General features: G+C 36.5%; 3 protein-coding genes across 7 annotated transcripts; 1 reads left to right on the top strand and 2 right to left on the bottom strand.

The window, feature by feature from the left end:
* Window positions 1–330: 330 nt before the first annotated feature.
* LOC106156293 (sulfotransferase 1C2) lies at window positions 331–12,979 on the top strand. Of its 2 annotated transcripts, none has more exons than XM_013531482.3 (6): window positions 331–479; window positions 9,876–10,188; window positions 10,647–10,961; window positions 11,115–11,212; window positions 11,577–11,742; window positions 12,173–12,979. In XM_013531482.3, the coding sequence occupies exons 1-6, from the start codon at window positions 426–428 to the stop codon at window positions 12,283–12,285; spliced, it is 1,059 nt and encodes a 352-aa protein (XP_013386936.2). In that variant the 5' UTR covers window positions 331–425; the 3' UTR covers window positions 12,286–12,979. The 2 variants fall into 2 exon arrangements, with proteins under 2 accessions (XP_013386936.2, XP_013386937.2); XM_013531483.3 differs by lacking the exon at window positions 331–479 and adding an exon at window positions 1,139–1,274.
* LOC147761915 (uncharacterized) lies at window positions 2,000–9,185 on the bottom strand. Of its 4 annotated transcripts, XM_087012892.1 has the most exons (10): window positions 8,735–9,178; window positions 7,795–7,908; window positions 4,873–5,009; window positions 4,631–4,776; window positions 4,402–4,471; window positions 4,053–4,176; window positions 3,669–3,877; window positions 3,259–3,418; window positions 2,845–2,972; window positions 2,000–2,653 (listed from the first exon to the last, which is right to left on the bottom strand). In XM_087012892.1, exons 1-10 carry the CDS (start codon window positions 8,832–8,834, stop codon window positions 2,336–2,338), a joined length of 1,506 nt encoding a protein of 501 aa, XP_086869018.1. In that variant the 5' UTR covers window positions 8,835–9,178; the 3' UTR covers window positions 2,000–2,335. The 4 variants fall into 4 exon arrangements, 1 of the variants encoding a protein (XP_086869018.1); XR_015334477.1 differs by lacking the exons at window positions 2,000–2,653; window positions 2,845–2,972; window positions 3,259–3,418; ... (1 more) ...; window positions 4,053–4,176; window positions 4,402–4,471 and having other exon boundaries at window positions 4,758–4,776; window positions 4,873–8,381; window positions 8,735–9,185; XR_015334478.1 differs by lacking the exons at window positions 2,000–2,653; window positions 2,845–2,972; window positions 3,259–3,418; ... (1 more) ...; window positions 4,053–4,176; window positions 4,402–4,471 and having other exon boundaries at window positions 4,758–4,776; window positions 4,873–7,908; window positions 8,735–8,791.
* On the bottom strand, window positions 11,855–19,721 carry LOC106157102 (peptidylglycine alpha-hydroxylating monooxygenase-like). Its single transcript, XM_087012893.1, has 12 exons — window positions 19,537–19,721; window positions 18,745–18,802; window positions 18,290–18,377; window positions 17,465–17,574; window positions 17,027–17,104; window positions 16,604–16,652; window positions 16,075–16,139; window positions 15,444–15,527; window positions 14,030–14,106; window positions 13,622–13,675; window positions 12,985–13,037; window positions 11,855–12,593 (listed from the first exon to the last, which is right to left on the bottom strand). Exons 1-12 carry the CDS (start codon window positions 19,672–19,674, stop codon window positions 12,350–12,352), a joined length of 1,098 nt encoding a protein of 365 aa, XP_086869019.1. The 5' UTR covers window positions 19,675–19,721; the 3' UTR covers window positions 11,855–12,349.
* Window positions 19,722–21,224: the final 1,503 nt, after the last annotated feature.

The raw sequence follows: 21,224 nt of genomic DNA, 5'->3' as shown, positions 1-21,224 counted from the left end.
CAGCAGCAGAAAGAGAGAGAGAGAGAGAGAGAGAGAGAGAGAGAGAGAGAGAGAGAGATTTGTAGATATTTGGTGATAACCGCTCATTTCACACTCTGGAGCCTTAAGTGTTTACATGGATTGATTTAAGCAAAATTTTTATCCTGAAAGCGTGTGTGTAATTTTGACATTAAAGTTTTTTTTTTTTTTTTTTTTTTTGTTATTTACCTCCACCAAAAATCATGACGTGTGGCAATCCCATGCCATTCTAAAACTAAAATGTTTAATACATTAAGGGGATGATGTGGCAATAAAAACGTGGAGGCTGGGGTCAAAAATTAGGTGACCAAAAAGTATACGTATGTTTATGACACAGAAGGAAATGATGAAAGAGTTGGGGCAGCTGATATAAAAGGTAAGCAGACCAGTGCAGTAGTAATACGTAGATGTGTGAGATCAGAGAAAACGTCTGTCAAACAGAGGCATTAAAATATCACAAGGTAGGACCTTAGTAATAATGTAGAGACTAATTGAAAGGTGAAGATATATCCTGTCTTTAAACTTACAGCTTTGATAACAATTGCAATGTCATGCTTTAATCGTGATTTGTGTCATACTAAAAATCAATAAGAGCGGATTATAATTTAATATTAAGTGTTAAGACGTAGGACTATCGCCAACGTGCAATCATTTTCTGTAAAAGTGGAATAGATGGAATTCTCGGTATCTAGGAGTAACTTACCCATTGGTTAACTGTCATTAAAACACTCTCTAGTTTACCAGTGGATTAGTTGTCAGGCTGTTACTGCGTTAGTCTTAACTATGTAATATGAAAATGAAAGTACTGCATATCTGATGAAGAAATCAATAAGCTATTCTATTTACTACGTAAACATAAACAGTCCGTTTTGTTAACAGCGATACGCGCTGCGACTCGTGTCACACCATCGGAGAAATATATTCAACTTAATGTGTTAAGCCCCCTTTACACTGGCCGACGTCCTTTCTGTGTCCTTTGTGCGACCATGAAACTGGCATCGCTGTGGTCGGGGAAAGGAGGCATAAGCAGAATGGGAGCAGATTGAATGTTGAATGACCGGCCAGTTGTCGGCACGTGAAGTGTTTATTTATTTCTTTTTTTTACTCTCACACGGGGCAGCACTATGGGACACAGAAAGGCCGCCGTCCAGTGTAAAGGGAGCTTAAAGCAGTGAGGTCGATCGTCTGTGTGCAACGGACTAAAACTGGATCCACTCAGCATACATACATATCTGGGTAAACTTCGTCTGTATCTCGTAAGTATACGGGTGTAAAGTTCGGTTCAGTTTGTCGGCGGTCTGTAGTTAATTGCATACAGTGGACTCACACTCAGCTACTAATATCCTGACGGGGTATATAAACATACATAGAAATATGTGCACTGTCAATTTAACGACCAGACGTGAACTGTAAGCACACCGAAGTCACTGGCCAGCGCAAGGACTCAAAACGTATGGATTGAATCTTTACTAAAATCAAATGTTATACTAAGACTATACACTCTAAACTTGACTGGGTTAATTTTGACCCATATTGGGTTATTTTTCAACCCAGTGCTGGGTTAAAATAGCACCTACCCAATTTGGGTTAATTTAACCCAGCAAGTTGGGTTAAAATATCAACCCAGCACTTGGGTTATAATTTTGACCCAAATTTGGGTTGTTTTAACCCAAATATTAGGTCATTTTAATTTACCATTGGGTCAACCACCCCTATCATATTGGGTCATTTTCAACCCAGTGCTGGGTTAAAATAGCACCTACCCAATTTGGGTTAATTTAACCCAGCAAGTTGGGTTAAAATATCAACCCAGCACTTGGGTTATAATTTTGACCCAAATTTGGGTTGTTTTAACCCAAATATTAGGTTATTTTAACTTACCATTGGGTCAACCACCCCTACTAATTTCCCTTTACAAATTACTTAATTCTACTGATTTACAAGCTTCTAAACTGTAAAATGACAAGATTTTTTTTCAAAATACAATTCAACCTTTATTCTGTAATGCAACTACCATAATTTCATACATAAAATCACATGGAAAAATATATGCATGTAAAACTCTGATACATATAACAACTTCCTTTAATGCTAGTGGAATGATTACGATACACATACATATGTTGCACTACCTGTACAACAAAAACAAATGGAAACACAGTTAACCTCAAATTTCTAAGTATGAACAAGAACAAATATTATAAAACCTTTTAAAATCTCAATTAAAAAAGTCCACAGTTAACAAAGTCATCACTGCTCATTTTCACTGATTCAGCCGTGCCACTGGTACATGTACATGTAGCTCAGTAATGTCCTCTTACACCAAGTCATTGGAGAAAAATCCACTCAGGGACTTTATAAGTGGAGAAGGTTCACCTTCATCAGAAATCTTGTACACAACATGCTGGAAAAACTCCCACACTGTGAAACATGGTAAAGGGTAGTCAAGGTCCAAGATGTAGAAAGTCTTGAAACAGAGATCTACTGCTTGTAGGAGGGTGTCACACCGTATGGCTCTTTGCTCTATGACAACAAAGGCTTCCACTGGATGACGTGAGTTAGTACCCACAGCTAGACAGTGAGGAGCACCAATGTCATCGTTCGTTGCCACATGGTGTTCTATATCAGTGCCAATCTGAAATGAGAATATTTTGATAGTTAAATGAAGGATTCAACAAATAGTTAAGAATCAAAATAATAGTTTTTACAAGGATCAAAGTTTTAATACCAAATGCTATAGCTTTTTTTTAAAGAAAAAATAAAAAAAGGATTTTTTATATAATCATCAGAATAATGGTACCATAATTATTTTAATTTGTTACTTACAGGGACAAAACTGATGAAGCATTTTGAGGCTTCTACAGTCGTTGGGCGGATCATTTTCTTTCCTTGTTTATGCGGCCTTGAAGGCAAAACTAATGGCAGTAACTGAAGGGCTACGATACTTTCCTCATCTGAAAGAGAAATAATATACTTATCAAATACATGTAATGTACTCTCAACTAAACGTATGCATCACATTTGATATTATCAATGACTTTTTTCAATGCCATATTTTGCACATCAAGAATGGGGCTCAGTGGTCAGTAAATATGACTACAATTCAATGGCGTTCACAATATAGGAGCCATAATTGACCTTACTGGGGCCTCTCTTTTAGGCCCTCCAGCTGCACATTTCAAGATGAATGAATAAGTTACAACCCCCTGAAATCTAAAATGCCCATGATGAGTTACAAACCTTTTGTCAATTCTTGAGTCTCGATGTTTAGGATTTTCTTCCAGTTCTTCTGTTTATTAACAGATCCATATGCTAAAACTTTCTCAACATAAAATGACTCCCACATTTCTAGAAGTAAGTCAGCATTCTCGGGGTACAACTGTTTGAAATCAAGTTGAATCTGAAAATATAATTGTTGATGATATGAAACCTCAATATTAACATTTGAAGTCATAATCTTTAGGCAAAGTACACTGCCATTAATAAATAGAATGCAAGTGATGTTTCAGTGACCATTACAAAATATAAGGCATACAGGAAGAAGTGCTCTCACTTTAAACTATTATGGCCATTATTTCCATCTTGGACTGAGTACTGTAGACAATATGGAAGGTTAGATCAAACAAAATTGTTCACCATGATTAACTCACCATTCCTTTGTCCAATAATCTTGGATGGTCTTTTAGAACAGAGTCTAGAGACTTATCTGGGTTTGCCTTGATCTGGGAAGCTCTAAGTTTAGCTGTGTCTTTCATATAGTCCTTCACTTGTGTCAGAGGTTCAACGCCATGCTTAAGCCAGGACAGCTTTGTTGCATTCTCAGCTGTTTCATCATCTTCTTCGGAACTTCTTGAGGAGGCTGTTTAGATTAATAAAAAAATGTTCAGTCAACTTAAGTACATTGTAGCATTATGTGAATCAGGAACTCAGATACATATTTCACCTGACAATGTATAGTAAAAGTTTCTAATGGGTAACTGAAAAATGTCCTACTTTGAAATTCAAGTACATGTAAATTTATTCAAATATCTTACAAGGTGGCGTTGGTTTTTTGAACCTAGATTGCTCATGACTACTTCTTTTTCTGACATTTCGAAGGCGCTCTTCTAGAAAGCCAGTAGCAGGTCTGCTTTTGACACCCTTACAGTACCACGCTTCCTGAAATAGACAAAAATACATGTATGATGGAATAACACTTGTTCTTAAAGAAATTTTTGCCACTAACACTGCCTTGTTGATCGCTAACTATAACAAATTGACGAAACAGTGGAAAAACTTTTTTCAAATAATCTAATACTTAATATAAATTTTAACATGAAAGGACACATAACTTTCTTCTAAATTTATGACGCTAAAGTTCGTTGTTATATGACAATTACTTACCCAGTTACCCAAGCGTGGATATTCCTGAACAATAGCTTTAGCCAACGATATCTTAACTGAGGATGATGGACTGAAAAAAAAAGATTTGAAAATTAACACCACATCACTGATTGGTCATTAGAAATATTTACGCAGGAAGCTTTGCACAAGTTTCCTATGCCAATTTCTTTGAGGATGTATTTCTAAACACTTTTAAAAAGAGTAAATTATTAGAATTGAAATTACTTACAATTTGCCATACTTTTCCATAAGGTGACTGACTATAATCCTCACCATTAAACGACGAGATTGAAGATTGAGCATGGAGTTTTTGTCAGTGAGCTGGCTTAGTATATCAGAGCCCTGAGGATGCTTTGACAGAATGGAAGAAATATTCTGCAAATAACAATAAAATTGAATTAAAAAATAAGAATGCATCTCTTTTAAGATTTTTTTTTTCATTCCATACATGTATGTTATTCTGTTACTTACAAAGCGATCTGTCCTTCCAATAGCTTCGCTACTAGCAGTTGACTCAGAGGAGTCAGAGGAGGTGTATAAGAGGACATTACTGGATTCATCAGCACCAGCAGCATATTCTAATGGATTGAGAGGAGTGTTGACATCCTAAATATTAAAATGAAAAACAGTTGAACTTTTCACAAATTAGCATTTTCATATGTACAACAAATGACTGATATTTATACATTACTACAGTGAGAAAACATTATAAGGCACCACATGCAAAAGGGCCTTTTTGATTCACTGGAGAATAATAACATTGAATATCAACATTTTTATGTGCAGCAAGTGTCAATATGATGAATTGGAGGAGCCAGAGAGAGGGAGCATTTTTTACAGCAGGTTGATATATTGATACAGCATGAGAAAATTTTGCTATGATTCAGAATTTAGAAAGCTCGAAATCGTGTAACTATGTAATTAGTATTGTCTACTGTGACAACATGCAAGGGATGGTGGTCAAATAGACTATCACAAGTTATAACACATTCATCACCACCTTCGGTCACTTCATATGCATGAAAGTGTTGATCAAAACCAACAGTTATCCACTTTTTTAAGTACAGCTTCACATTCTGGTTTTGACCAACCAAAACATGAAGAATTTGGGCAAAGCATGGACAATCATCTGTTTCTGACAAACCTAGAAGTACCATCATAGCTGGTCGATAAACTGTGCCATTCACATTAATCCAATTGGCTATGTATAAATCTTCATCCAGTGGCATATTATCGAATGCTGTAGACACAATTTCTGGATTGTCAAATGACTCAACCAATTGGGCTGAGCCGGTACCAACCTCTATGTCTTTGGTTGCTAGGACACTATTAGTAATGAAAGCACAAGCCAATTGCTCTTGATGACGTAATGCCATTGTTTTGGCTATGTTTTTGAAATTGCAAGACACTTGGGCTAATCTTTTGAAGACATTGTGCTTGGCCTCAAATCGCATAGCCCAAAGATTTATTAAAGGGCCAAGCTTCCTCATGATCATAGGGTAATGTAGCATGAAATGGTGCTTTGGTTTTAGGTTTCTCTCAGGGAATAGGGCTAAGAATTGTGTATGATGGTCTTTGATAAGCTCCCTTAGATAGTATGTCACAGCCACACTACACGATGGTGAAAATACAATATCCATGCAGCTCAGTAGAGCAGTAATCAGTTGCCAGTATTCGTTGTCATGTGGAATCAAATGTCCCACCATTAATGGTAAGTTACGCATAAGGCACCACATTTGGGTAGCACTCTGCCCACTTGCACCATCAGGATTTCTGAGAGCATTCTCAGTTATCATTGTCGGTTTATTATGGCTATCACAGAACCCATAATTGAAGCCCTTTATTTGAGCATTCAGTTGATCTAAAGTGAGGATACTATCTTGTATAAGCACATTTAGAACTAGCTTTACTTCAAGTGGGCAGACACCCTCCAACATGTCGTGCATTATGTCAGCTACAAAATTCGATGTTACATGAAACTCTGATAAATCGTTTAGAATGCAACGACTTTTTATACCAGTTTCAGCAGGATCATTTAGCAATAGATCTGCCTCGTACATTTCCTGGGTACGATACATGCCAACATCATCCTCAATTTGTCTATGGGTCACATTTCGATGTACTTTACACATTCTACAGAAGTAATTGGCTCTAAAGCTCTCAGTGAAACCAAGTAAGCTATTGAGACCGAGATTATCACCGGTAACCTGGCAGATAGTAACTTTAACGATACCAGTGTAAGCCTCAGTATTGAGAGGGATTCCTGTTGTTTCTAGCTCTCTCAGATCTCTGATAGCAGGGGCAAGGGCTGCCGCAAAACCATACTCACGCAAGTCGTCTGTCTTACAGGTAGCAAGTAAAAAACAATTAGTGAGGCTAGATGAAAACATGGGATCAACATTCTTTACAGTAAAGTAAAAAAACCCAGTTTTATGGATTGTACGTTTGGACCCCAAGGGATTAACTGTCTCGCAGTCATCATAATACAACAGTAAAGGGATGGTGAGACAGTCAACATTACTTAAAAATCTATTACCCTTAAAGTAATCACCATCTTGGATGTCTCGAAGAATACCGTCATTTTGTGGATTATAATTAACCATTCTCTCTATAACACCAGGCTGTTTCAGAATTAACTCAAGTGTTGACCTTACTGGTACATATTGTGACGTAGCCAATTTTTGTACATGGCGGACATCACCAGTCTGAGGGTCAACTTTCTGGATAAACTTTACCCCTAAGGGCACTGAAACGGGAGCCACATATTTACCACTATTATGAAGCATCTCCTTTTGTCTGGAGTCTGTTTCCAAGCCAGAGAATGGCACAGAGACCCTGTCAAATTTTGATAATACAGGAACTACCTGTTCATTTTCTAGGTCAATATCACAGTCTCTCAGTAAATTTGTAGTTGTTCTTTTTAGATACATGATTAAGTCAGCTATAAGTTCAGATGAAATGCCAATGATATGATGGATTGTGGATAGTGGTAAATATTTCTTTTTTAACTGACATATAAAGCTCATGGCTAAATTTTTCAATTCATTGTCACCAAGTTCCCTTTCTAAAATAATAGGAACATTAACATTTTCAATATTCACATCATTGGGATTCTCCTGATCCATATCTTCAATTTCATGCATAACCTCTGGTAAGTTGTTATCATCGTCATCATCATCCATAGGATGTACTTTATCAAGATGTCGCCTAAACGACCAGGTGTGATTGAATGTTCGACGACATCCATCTTGGAAACATATCAACTGATTATTACATGCATCATTTGCAACAGCGTGAATCATGCGTAAATGAGAAACAAGTTCTTTTGATTTCCCATTGATCATACGCCGACACTTATAGCACATATAACCCATTATCCTTGAGTACTTAACTTTCTCCAGGTTGACAGTTTCTTCTCAAATTTGACCCGATCTCCGAGTTTTGGAATTAGCTCTTTGATTTGACCTTGGTTGATAATTGACAATACCGTTTCGTCTATTCCTTGATCTGAAAATATAAACATCCATTAATTCAAGTCAGCTAGAATAAAATTCATTACCAATCAAAGACTACAACACCACTCACAGAGTAACTGAAAATAGGCCTACATGCAGACTTGGTAGGCCTATTATTATTTACAATACATGTACTTTGTTTAGTTCTGTACTAGGTTATGGTAGGTCCAAGGTTAGGCCTAGGGCAAGCAAAAGCAAGACCTGTTAGTTGTTCTCCCATAACTTTTTATAAAAGTTAACAAACGACTCAGCCTCAATAAGCCAGACCAGCAGGCAGTGCCAGGCAGGCAGGGAGGGGGGTCAATCAGCAGTCTATTCTGCTGTTGTGCCTGTGTCACGACATCTGACATGACTGATCTGGCTCCTCAATTAAAGTAAGCCCTGCCAGGCCCCTGTTCTGTCTGTCAAACACATTCAGACGCTTTTTAAGTTTCTCTAAAAGTCCCTCTATTCTCCAGCTTCTTTCTAAAGACATAAATATATTATCTTGGTTACACCTAAAAACAAGACTCGAATCGGAACAGCAATGCTCAAATGTGGGTAGCGCAAAATTTGAATCAAAAACCAAGCAAGTCAAGACTAACAACAAATACAAAAATATATAAATGCTACTTGAGAGCGAGTTAAGATTCTTCTTGCACACTAGTAGGGCCTAGATAGGCTATTTTTCCGGCATAGTGAAGTGTGTGAAGGCGAGGACTGGTTGGTGAACGGTGCCAACAACAACCCCCTGCTGATAGATTGATCAAAAACACCTCTTTTAACATCGATATGTAATTTCCCTAATAATGTCGAAGTTCTATGAAGTCTTAACTTACCCTGAAAGCTGTCTTTGTACTCCGGTATGCCAGCTTCAGCTAGAAATTTAGCTATAAAAACTCCCTTCTCGGCAGTGCATGGTATCTCAACAGCTTCCATGTCTGTTGCTGTTCCAGCGCTGTGCAGGGGTTACCCTGCAACCAAAAAGGGCCCCCAAGAAGCCGATTGGCTAGAAAAATAACCCAGCGGCTGGGTCAACAGAAAATTGGTTATTTGACTTTATTTGACCCAATTTTGACCCAACTTTTGACCCATAATGGTCAACCCAAAAATTGGGTCAAAAATTAACCCAGTCAAATTTAGAGTGTAATATCCGTCAGTTCAAATGGGTCCAAAGGTCAAATACGTATAATGTTCACTGTGTACAGTTTGTCATTTTGTTTACTAGGAACTTATTTATTCATTAATTTATTATTATTATTATTATTATTATTATTATTATTATTATTATTATTACGTATAAAAACTTAGGTGTGATAGTAGTTCAAACCACGTGTTGTAGATAAGGAAAGCAGGAGATGCATGGGCACATGATGCGGCACTTTTATAACAATACATATGTCAATAACATGGTATTTGCCCGTTTAATCGTCACTCATTGATACCAGTATTTGTCGATTAATAAAAAAAACGACGCTACGTGCACAATCGTCAGCATTGCTGAATGCTTTTGTTGACCTTGCTTATATAAACATACATGTACAGCGCAGTGATTGCTAAGCTCCGGATGACTAAAACTCATTATTTCTATCAAGGTGCTCCCTCTTGGATTATTTCGTCAATCTGTGAATACCGGTTAATTCAGAATCCTTATGTGCCGAGTCTGGTAGTTGGGTAGGCCTGGTGATGGAACAACGAATACAAGTGGCACAATCTTTGTGTCATATAAATCTGTCTTTGCGTCACGTAAGATAGTGTATCCTTCTTTATATAAGTACAGAAACAACGCTGATAGTCTTTGTTATTTGACTACATCTCAGACAGCGAATGTTTGTTTTCCTGAATATTGTGAGGTGCCGGTGAGAATTGTGTCTGTGATGCATATACTGTATGATATTTAACAACAAAATATAGATTGCATATTCTTTGGGTCCTTTATGTAAGAACGCGTACCAGAGTCTTTGATATTACTTATTTCAGCTGAAATTCAAGCCGTTCAAGATGGTGTTTGGGTTTATAAGCGCGTTCTTCAGACGCCTGTATCTCACTATAATCGACCTGTATACGTTACCAGAGCTACGACCGATGTTATTTGGGTTCATGAAACAGCGTCTTCTGGGAGGTGGTGCAAATATTGAAAAGGTTACCGACGGCCATGGGGGGATTGTGTCCACTTTGTTCGTGGATGGCGTCCCGCTGCCGCCTTTCCCGTCTCTACGAAGCAACTTACAACAAATTGACAAGTTTCAGGTCCGCAACGACGATATCTGGATCGTTAATTGGCCAAAATCAGGTACAGTGGACTGGAATATTCTTCTGAACAATGTGTACTGTGGAACTAATATTTCTATTGATTCAGTGAACATTACTAATTATAATAAAACATTGGGTATCATTGGCATTACCAATGAGCAGGGCAATGAACCGAAAATAATTCTGTAGAAATTCCAGTTCTGCATTGTGTAATGGATTAAGACAAAAACAAAATAATAATAATAAGATACCAATTGTAACCTCGGTACCACTGGTTGCACTTCTGCGATCATATTGAAGAATGCCAACGTTTAAGAAACGCTTATTTTTATCTGAAAATCTTTTTTGATTTAGGCTTTTTGAAAACGGACTTGTACATGTAACTGTACATGTAGCTGTTTCATGAGGTTCCTGTCTCCACCAAATCTTATCTACGGGTAGATTTAGGTACAAGTACGGTCTGGTTTTTACAATCAAACCGTGGTCTTTCTCTTCCAGGTACACATTGGATGTGGGAGGTAGTCATGATGTTGTCCTCGGGACAAGCACAATTAAGAGACTCGGTAAAAGTAGGCGCCATGTTCCCGGAAGCATGCACGCTCCAGGCGACAGAAAAAATGACGTCACCACGTGTCCTGGATACCCACGTGCCCTTTAAACTCTTTCCAAAGGCGGCGTTAAAGTCCAAGATCATCTACACTGTTCGTAATCCCAAGGACGCGTGTGTGTCTGCCTATCACCATCAGAAAGGCATGGCGGTGCATAACAAGGTATCCTGGGAAGGCACGTTTGAGTTGGTGACTAACGGGAAAGGTAAGGAATTCTAAGGAACTTCACGTTTGACATCTAAGACAATATCTCGGAATATTACCAACCACGTTTATGATCATATTTGTCTGTTTGTGATAATTATTAACAATGTGCTAGAATTTATATAGACTTTAAGACGCCAATATATCATTACAGCTCATTACGGAGACTGGTTCGACCACGTGGAAGAATGGTTGAAAGTTCTGGAGAACAATCCAAACGCCCTCATTGTGACGTATGAGGACATGAAAATGGTAAGCACAGGATTCCAGATTTTTTAAAAATAGTTTATGCACACAAGTAGTATGGGGCCTCACCCACTGTATACATATTACTTTATTTCAGAATTTCAGAAATGTGAAGGGGGACCTGCGTCCCTAAACACGTCATCATGAACGTTCATATATTTCTTATATGGGTATATCAAAGATGCTTATTGAAACGTTGGGAAATTTAATCATAATTTAAATTAAAATATGAAGAAATAAATAATATAGTCAAGCTTGGACCAAATATTATATGACAGGATCTTTTCATGGCGATGGTTGTTAATATTTAACTTTCATAATGTATTAATTTCATTTTTGTCGCTTATTCATGTTTATCAAATGTATTAAGGATCTGAAGAAACAAGTGCGCCGTGTGGCAGAATTCCTGGGCTACAAACGATCAGAGAAGTTTTACGATGACGTAGCCAAGCTGTGTTCTTTTGGTAACATGAAAAAAGAAAAGAGGGACATCAAATCGGCATGGAGCAAAGAAAGTGAAGGGATATACAGAAAAGGTAAATGTCGATGCACAAAAGTAAAATGCATTTATTATTATTGATTACTTGTTATCGTGGTGCCTCTTGTAAGTTTTCCGAAACAAAAGACGAAAGGAGGTTTTAGATCGTGTATCGGTCATTGTATTTTCTTTATTCATCTTGGAATATTTGTTAATTCGTCTGCTGTATTATTGTTTGACATTGTATATCATTAGACTTAATACTGGGGTAGCAACTTGAACACCTCCTCAGCCTCGAACATTTAACACTGCAAAACCATCAATCCAACTTATTCAGTTCTTCACAAGATATTTCCAGCATATTCAGTGTTTATTATATTATATTAAAACCAATTATATTAAAACATGTATGATATTAAAACCGATTGCAAACATTGCAAACCTTTGCACGGTCGGTTAATATTGAATGTGACATTTGCTGTTTGTAGGTACGGTGGGAGACTGGAAGAACTATTTCACTGTGGCACAGAATGAGAAATTCAACGAAATATACAACAGGAGAATGAAGAACATCAATTTGGATTTAAAATTCGAACTTTGAACGAATTTAAGACAACAAGTCTCAAATACATATCATATACATGTGTACAGTAATATCATGTTTATTACTTCATTATACCCTGTGCTTTCTGCGTCAGGTTTTTCGGTAATTTCCGTCTTTCTTCGGCTTTTCCCGGTATGAGGAGACGAACGCCTTCTAAAGAACTTGCTGTCTTTGGAATGTTGTCAAGGTAGGTCTCCCAGGCAAATTTTTGCGCATCCCGGAAGCAGTACTGCACTTTCAGATTATCTTGCCGATGAGTGGCGTACATGATGTAAAAGTTGCACATCTCGTCGTGGTTCGTGGGTCTGTTAAAACAGGGCAAAGCAAAATACAGTAACACGTGGTCAGTTTTACTTAAAATTGTTTCATTTCAAATTTATTTTAACAAGAGCTGTCATTTGCAGAACGCACTTTGCTGGAAAATTAATCACAAATATTTGAAAATGCATGCGAAACAGAACAATTCGGAAGAGGCATGAAGGCTCAGATTTCGAAAATAATTCATTACAGACTTGATTATTTTACCTCTATAAATATCACAATATTATACTTACTGACGGGTTCTGTTTTCCTTAAATGCCTTTAATTCATTGCAAATTATTTAAGCTATGGCTGTATTTTTTACAGTGTAAATGTACATACGTATATATTGGTTATCGGAAATGTAATAAATGTGTATATATAAAAAAAACTCACCCTATTTCTGTTATATGTTCCCGGCTCGTACTGTTCATAGTGCAACGCGAGGCCTTGATGGAGCGGTTTGAAAATAAAATAAAAAAGATGGAAGTGGAATCGCTTTTGAACTGATGAAAAGAACAACTTAAGCATCTGCAAGGAGACAAAAAACGCAGTTCTCTGCCTACATGTATGGAGTGACAGCGAACTAGTTACGTGAACAAGTGAAATCGTTTCCATCATTTTTAAAGGGTTAGAGTAATGCTTAGTTCATATTATTTTCTGAAACTGGAACCAGGTCGATATTTTTTTAATTTTGTCTTCTGTTCTGTGGAATGTTACCATGTCTTCGCTGTAGAAATGTCTACTACAAAGCAGGAATAATTAAATGACATGAATCTCGGATGGGGCCTATTTACTGATTGGGATGGCAACTTATCGCACACCACGTATTGTTCCATATTGTGAGATTGCCCAAAAAAATCTGACGCAATTGCAAAAAAGGAGCAAATCTTAAGTAATTGTGAACTTTTTCTCACTATAGGATCAATGTTCCAGATTCAATTTTCTATTCAAATATTGATAAAAATAGTCCAGGATTAGAAAACACGCAGGCAATGAAAACGTGCATTTCGTCCAGTTGCTTTTTACGTACCAGGATGTCACCTTTACGGATGTCAATTCCAGGGTTTGTCACATTGTAAAACATCTGCAAATATAGGAGGGGAAATGCACACGAACACTAAAATGCAGATTATGACAGTTTCCTTTAAGTCAAAGTTGTTAAAATGTACATGTACTTGATTTATGATTACATTTATTATTTTTAAATTGATTTATATTAAAGTTGCTATGGTGAATTAAGATTTGCAGCAGCTTTTGTTCCACCTTCATATCTGACAGTCATATTTTTAAAAAGCTCATTTGGCTACTAAAACCAGCTTTGGAAAAATATAAATAAAAAACAACGTCAATTAATATTTCTTTAAAATTTAAATAAAATAAAACAAATAAATAAATAAGCACTAATATAAAAAACAACGGTTCATTTGGTGTTGACCACCTGTGGTTGCTGTGGCGACATCCGTCCAATCTCAGTCCACACGCCACGTCTGATGCGGTAAGCGGAAGTGACGACACCTGGAGATACAATTCGGTTAAGTAAACGTGACATAATACAGAACAAAAAATCCCTTAGAATACAAGTAGCGTAACGGGATGACCAGTACTGTCTTTTAAAAACAACAGAAAATATACGTTGGCAAATTTATCACGAACTTTCTTTTGAATCATTATAAGTACCAAGTCCTGTTCAGGTTTATAATTATGTGAAACAAAATGATCTACAAAATTATTTTGACAAGCCATTGGTCTTATTGTGGATCTCTGCCAGGCTTATGATAAACGTCTTGTACGAGTGTTTAACCCTCAAGTGACCGAGTGGGGTCATTTACGACCCCAGCCATATGATTTAATGTGCCATCTCTTTATTTTTTATTCGAATTTTCTTTCCTTGCATGAGTTTGTCAGTCTACTAATCCTACACACTTTCACAGTTTTTTGTAGGGATCAACCAATTAGTGTGGCGTATACATCAAAAACTCTTGTGGGGTCATTTATGACCCCAAAGAGAAGCATTGGTTTTTACATATTAGTTTTTAAATTTCATTCAAATGTTTTGCCCAAGCAACACTGACAGGAAAATGTCACATGCATGTGCTTCATGCAACCAGCCAGTGTGCCCAAAACATAGGCACAAATAAGTGGTTTGTGAAGATTGTGCTTGAAGTGTTACTAGTAGTGCATCGCTGAATCTAATTTCAGTAGCTTTGTTGGAACTTGTTCTCAAAACTGGGTCTCTCATTTTGATGGTTACAATTTTCGGGTATTTCTGAAATCTTAATAATTCTGTCGATATCATATTATACATATATTAACAAATTGTTTGTGTGGATATTGTCTTATTCACAGCTGTGGTAGTAACATACATGTAGGTCGATTGAATGTGTTCTGAGAAGTATGACTTCCTTACCAGCATTAGGGTATTCCCTACTCAGCAAGTCAGCTAATTATTCTTATTGAAGTTAGCAGGATGCTATCTCAACATAAATCAAAATATTTTTACTCAAAGTAATTTTGTAATTACTTTTTTTCATTTAGTGTGGCAAATAAAAAGAGAAATATTTCTGCAAGTGGAAACTGACAATGACTGTCTAAATACCGGTGTAATGTTGTTCCTAAAATCTGTGCTTGGTTATTTCATTCAATAAAAGTATTATTACCAAATAATTATTACATTAGATCATTATAAAATACTTGTCTTAAATCCTGGGAGTAGTATGGGTGTGATAAAGCCTTAACAACCTTTTATAATAAGGATCCCTGTACAGAGCACAATGGGGTCATAGATGACCCCACTTGGTCATTTCAGTCAGTAAAATAGCTTGGTCTCTTGAGGGTTAACTGGCTTTAATTACCTAGATTATGCGCATGCGTTCGGTAGGCAAAGGGATATATGACGTCATCACTATCCCATCTGCATGCAGACTCCATGTGGAACTCTAGAAATATGCAAGTCATAATACATACAGAAACATTACAGACTAAACTTTATTCAAAAATGTTATAATAAGATACTTATTTACTTAAATCCATAAAAAATATCTTCGATAGATTTTATACATAAAATGCGAAGTTAAACGGATTATTTTAGATTGAAATTTATTAGAAGTTAGGACAAAATTGACCTATTGGAATGTCTTGTATTATAATTACTCAATCACTAATTTCTTTTAGTTAAGTTCAGGTGGATTTTCATTTAAAATTAAAAATGAAAGTTTGTAATTTTACTAATCTGTTAAGTGTTAGGTGATCATTCATAAAACTACTTTTAAAGATTTTAAAAGTTTTTTAATCATCTGCTGAGTTCGTATACCTTAGTTCTAATGGTTACAGGTTTCACTTTTACGGAGCTGCATATTCAGAATATTTTTACTCCACATGCACATTGTACATATTTTTCTACTGTGGCAAACGTGTGATGAAAGCCGGGTTAAAAAATAATAGCAGAATACATGCATCTTTAAGGAAGATAAACCCAGATCTTACCATTAAGTCTCGGAGGCACGAGTCCCCAGTTACCAAGGACGTAGAAGTCTGCTTGCATTGGCTGACTGGATTTAGGGAAAACAAAATGTTCCATATATAATTTCTCCCAAACTGTGGTTTGCGTTATACAATCGAAAAGAATTGCAATCGCTTTGCTAGAAGTCAATTTTATGTCCCTTGGTACATAGTAACAATTTATGAATGAAATTTCAAAGATTTAGGCGGTCTTCTGAGTCTTCCGGAAGACGGTATCTAATTTTTTCTGTTGGAAGACGGTCAAAATTGGAGGATGAATCAACAAAGATAATTTGGAAGACTGTCAGTAAATAGCTCTGGATCCACCCCTGTGATAATATGCCCAGAAATATAGGTACAGTCATGATTACTTAATTATGTTGTCTTCTAGCTTTTGATTTATAGATAGTTGGATATTTAGATGTATGTTCCAACATTATTTAGGAATACATTTTCTTTTAATTCATTTTGATTTTTATTTTAATCTTCATTTGAAATTTAAAGATGAACTTACGGGTCCTTGGTCATATGTAGGGTCACCCCCGAGTTGTCCGTCTGTCCAGCTGAAGTAGTATAATTCCATGATTGGATAACTCGCTAGATACGGAAATCCACTTGAGTTACATTTACTATTGCTCTACGGTATTGATTTTCTCAACAATTCTACAAATGTATTAAAAAATGACAACAGGCAGTACGTATTGTGTTCCATAATGCAGACGTATGTGCATTTACGCGTGCGCGTGTGTAGATTTGAGTGAATGTGCGTGCGTTTGCAATTGCAAGTGTGAGTAATAGATTTAGACTTGGACTTTGGTAATGACACGAGAGTGAGAGAACTGATAGTTTTAAACACAGTGAACGTTAAAAAGAGAGAGAGAACAAACCCTACAAAATAGCTTTCAACCAATGCAATACAGTACATGTATACCAGTACCTTTAAACCTGTCCTTGTAATGCATCTGCAACACAATGTATTGGATGCTTGTGTTACCTCCTATACGGAAACCAACGTCTGAAACAACAGTCCATATAATAATAATAATAATAATAATAATAATAATAATAATAATAATAATATTCATTTAAAGTCTTAAATTCTTAAAAGTTCGGTAAACTTTACATTGATGAAATGCTAAAATATCAAAGTATTAAAAACAAGCTGTAAAATCATAGTTAAAACTTCAAATTAAAAGGCAGTCTTTCAAACTGCACAATTAAAACAGCTTCAACTATAAAATGTCTTTAAAAAAAAAGATGTAAAACCATAGTTAAGACAAAAAATTAACAGAAAAGGGGAATTATTTGATAGCAAAACAAAAAAGGATAATATCTGATATAGAGTTATCTTACGCGGTCTAACGTGAACTGTTACCTTTAGGCAGGCGTTTGGCGGGAGCGTCCAGTGCCCATGCGTAGACAATTTCCCGCATGCCGTCCTTGCACACTGATTGGTCCGAGTGGTCGTTCATCTCGCCACAGTTCCTGGGAGACAGTGCGAGAGTTGACTTAAATCAAGAGATTTGAATAGCCGTACATGTTTTACGACTGGACACATCTTATACCTCACTAAATATATTTTCTTAATGTCTTATACATGGACTTCAGTTTCACTTAAAAATGTTTCTAGTGAGTATGACTCGATCAATGCCGCGCTTCTGACACAAATGTAAATATATGTCCAAACCAGAAACTAACTGACAATACCATTTCCACATATGAACCAAACTATATTTACCCCTGTTGAATAAAGGGCGTATAATATGATGTTGCCGCATTTTTTTTTTTTTAATTTCAGACGACTATGGGCACATTCAGAGTTAGATGATCATCGGACTAACATATCCGCGGAACAAATATGGCCGAGGCGCTTAAAAACGCGGCGCATGTGCACCTAAAAGACACTGAATAAATTACAGGTGGGGATAAATCGTTAAGGTTTCGAGCTGGTCGGCGGATCTGTTAGTCCGCAAGTTAAGACTGGTTGCAGGTCCGTAGCCAGCAATTTCAAAAGGGGGGTTCTTTTTCTGAAAAAGTGGACCTTTTCACATAAAAATTTCATGTACCTAGATCAAATTTTACCCAGAGTGGACCTTTTCCCAGCAAAAGGGGCGGTTCTTTCGAAACCCCCAAACCTCCCTGGCTACGGGCCTGGGTTGTGAATACGAACAATGACTGTGGATAGTAAAATGTAGCTAACCAGAAAGGCTGCGTGTCACCGGGCGTTCCACAGCCGTACAGCATCATGTGATGGGTGATAGCTTTGGACGCATGGGGTTCATACTGCACTGAAATGGGAAGAGTTACAGGTTACCATGCAATATCAATTAACAGATCTTCATGTGAAAAAAAAAAAACATTTATCCGAGAGTATAGTTTATATAGTATAGTGAAGCGCAGTTATAGTTTATATTACAGGGTTGCACAGTACAGTATGACATTAAAATAGTAGTAAATTAGGTCCATACACCGGGTATAACCATTCCAACAGATCAAATTTCGGGAAACGAAAGAGGTCTTGCGGTAGTGGTTGTCATGAACATTAATATCAAAGCAGACATTTCTGTAGACTTAAATTTCTATTCCCTTTTTATCAGGACAATTTCATTCCATCCACCGAGTTCTACATTTGTGAGTAAGAAAACCACCACTCACATATGTACGAGGGCTCAGTGTCGTCTAACTTCACTGCATGGCACACTAAGGCATCTGGCTGCAATGAAAATGGTTTAATTAATCTTGTAGAAGAAAACACTAAAACCACATCGCAAGGCCTATATAAATGATGTATTTTAAAGAAAAATGTATTTTTGTTTAATTAATTCCATGATTTTTGTTTTAATCAGATCACTAGAGTTAGTTATATTCAAGGCTGTAAAACTAATGGAAAGAAAAAGAAACACTTGTTTATTAAATTATATTTATAAAAACATAAACAGGTTCATAAGGATTGATGTTTAACAACCAAACTGACTAACTTAAAGGGATAATAACTCTTCGTATGAGATCTATATTTCACAATAAAAACATTGTGAACAACTCATAGAAATATGATATATTCTATTGTACCACAAAAACGGCAGTTATAGCTGTTATTCTGATATCTGAGCTTGTCTTTAGACCACGTGACCTCCATTGATGGGTATACTCTGTTATAATCTCTTAAGAGATAATAACAAAAAAAAAAAAAAACTTTTTTAGAAAAAAAAAACAGGGACTGACTTTGAATGTAAAAATGGATTCATTAACCATTGGTAAGCATGGGAAAAGTTGTTGTTTACTCCAGGAAAATTAATTTTTTGGCCAAAACGAAGAGTTACCTGTATTATCCCTTTAAGACGTTTCCTTGTCCACTGGACGCCTTTATTTAGTCAAAAGCGACATATAAATGGCGCTAGCACATATCCTAGCATATTAATACATAACATGATTGTTTAAACAGCTTACCTGATCCGAGATCGCCTCTGGCATACGGATAGTCTTCGTAAATATCAAGGGCGACGCTGGGGCACATTCTACCCGTACATTATTCACAGCGATCAAAAATGCTAAAAGAATTGTAATGCCGTTGGTGTCTTTCAGCATCTCTCTTTGGGCGTCTTGTCTCTTAATGTGGACTGACGTTAATGTGCTGTGAACGTCGTGATGACGAGGGGGTGTCCCAGATAATATTAAACCTTATGGCGCGTTCACACAAAGCTCCTCTTTCCCGAGCGAGACCGTCTCTTATAATTATTTTTTGATGAATTTTAAACGGACCAGCCCAACGCTGCCATATTTTTATTGCACATAATTATAGGCCAGCGACGTTACACATTATTATATTTCATTTTTCTCCTTTTCACTTAAAAGGATCTGCTGTATTGACAATATACCGGTAATACCTGATTTACTCCAATTATTCCTTGTTTAACAAACTGCCTTTAAACAGTAAATATAGTATAATGAAATTATTTACGGAGTTTTTAGGCGGAGGTCGATCACTATTTATTATACGGCATACTTCCTTTAATGAAAACAGAGAAAAAGTGAAACTTTTATTATGATGTTAGCACGATTTTGGACGGACCTTACTGCACAGCGACCGGGGGCACATCCTATCGGGTGTATTTTGGGGTAGTGTAAACACTTTGGGGTCTTTAAGCCACAAAACGTGACCCCCTCCACGATACTGCGCTTGGCACTTCGTTATTAGACAGAAAGGCACTTCTCTGAGCAACAAGTGTATAAACATAGTAAATAATTATTTCACCGGCTGTGAATCACTAACAGCTAAAATAATGGTTATTCAAAATAAATAATAATAATAATAATAATAATAATAATAATAATAATAAAATACCCTGTAGAAGGGGTTATAAAATCTATAGCGCTAATCTCAGATGAATATTGGAGTGATAATCCATTTATATTAGCTGCAGCTGTCTGATAAAAGTAATAGTTTTATTGTAACTTTGATTCTAGACCTATATTTAAAAAACGGAAAACGGAAGGTGAGGGGTTTGAAATAATGACATTTAGTAATACTATTTCAGTACACGCGTAGTTTAACGTCACCCGTGTATTTATAAATAGGTCTGCGTGCATTAGGTGAGGATGGACACAGCTGCTGAAGTTCCCACCTATAATAGTCTAGTGATCATCTGGATCAGCTACGTGCCATGTGTCATCGGAGAGCCAATTCAACAATAACGTCACGGTTACTATTATTAATACTATTCCGTAGCATTTGTGTCAGCGTGTGCTGCTGAAATACACGCACTGATACCATGTAAATGATAAAATATGAATACAATATAAATATTACCTCTGTGCGTGATATATATATATCGCACAGAAATGCCAAATATAAATCCATTGCAGTTTTTTTTTTTCATTGGCGAAGCGTCAGATGTGGAATAGAAAACAGAGAAAAAAGTTTCACCATAATTAGCAGGATAAAGAGAATTTGAACCACTCGGTTTTGTCTGGCGACGTTCCCAATACTTATTATTTATTTATTTATTTATTTATTTATTCAGTCAGGTATTCATTGTTTATTTATTTTTCTATAGGGACACAAGGTATAAATGAGATGTAAAAGGGCAGGCACTTACCAGCTGTGCCGCACCCTGGTCCGGCTATTGTCACTCCCA

Source organism: Lingula anatina, chromosome 5, assembly GCF_051362555.1.
Source record: "Lingula anatina isolate TDL-2025a chromosome 5, LinAna3.0, whole genome shotgun sequence".
In the NCBI taxonomy this organism is placed as follows: Eukaryota; Metazoa; Brachiopoda; class Lingulata; order Lingulida; family Lingulidae; genus Lingula; species Lingula anatina.
Note: the sequence above shows the minus strand (reverse complement) of the source record. Positions and strands in the feature narration are given on the sequence as shown.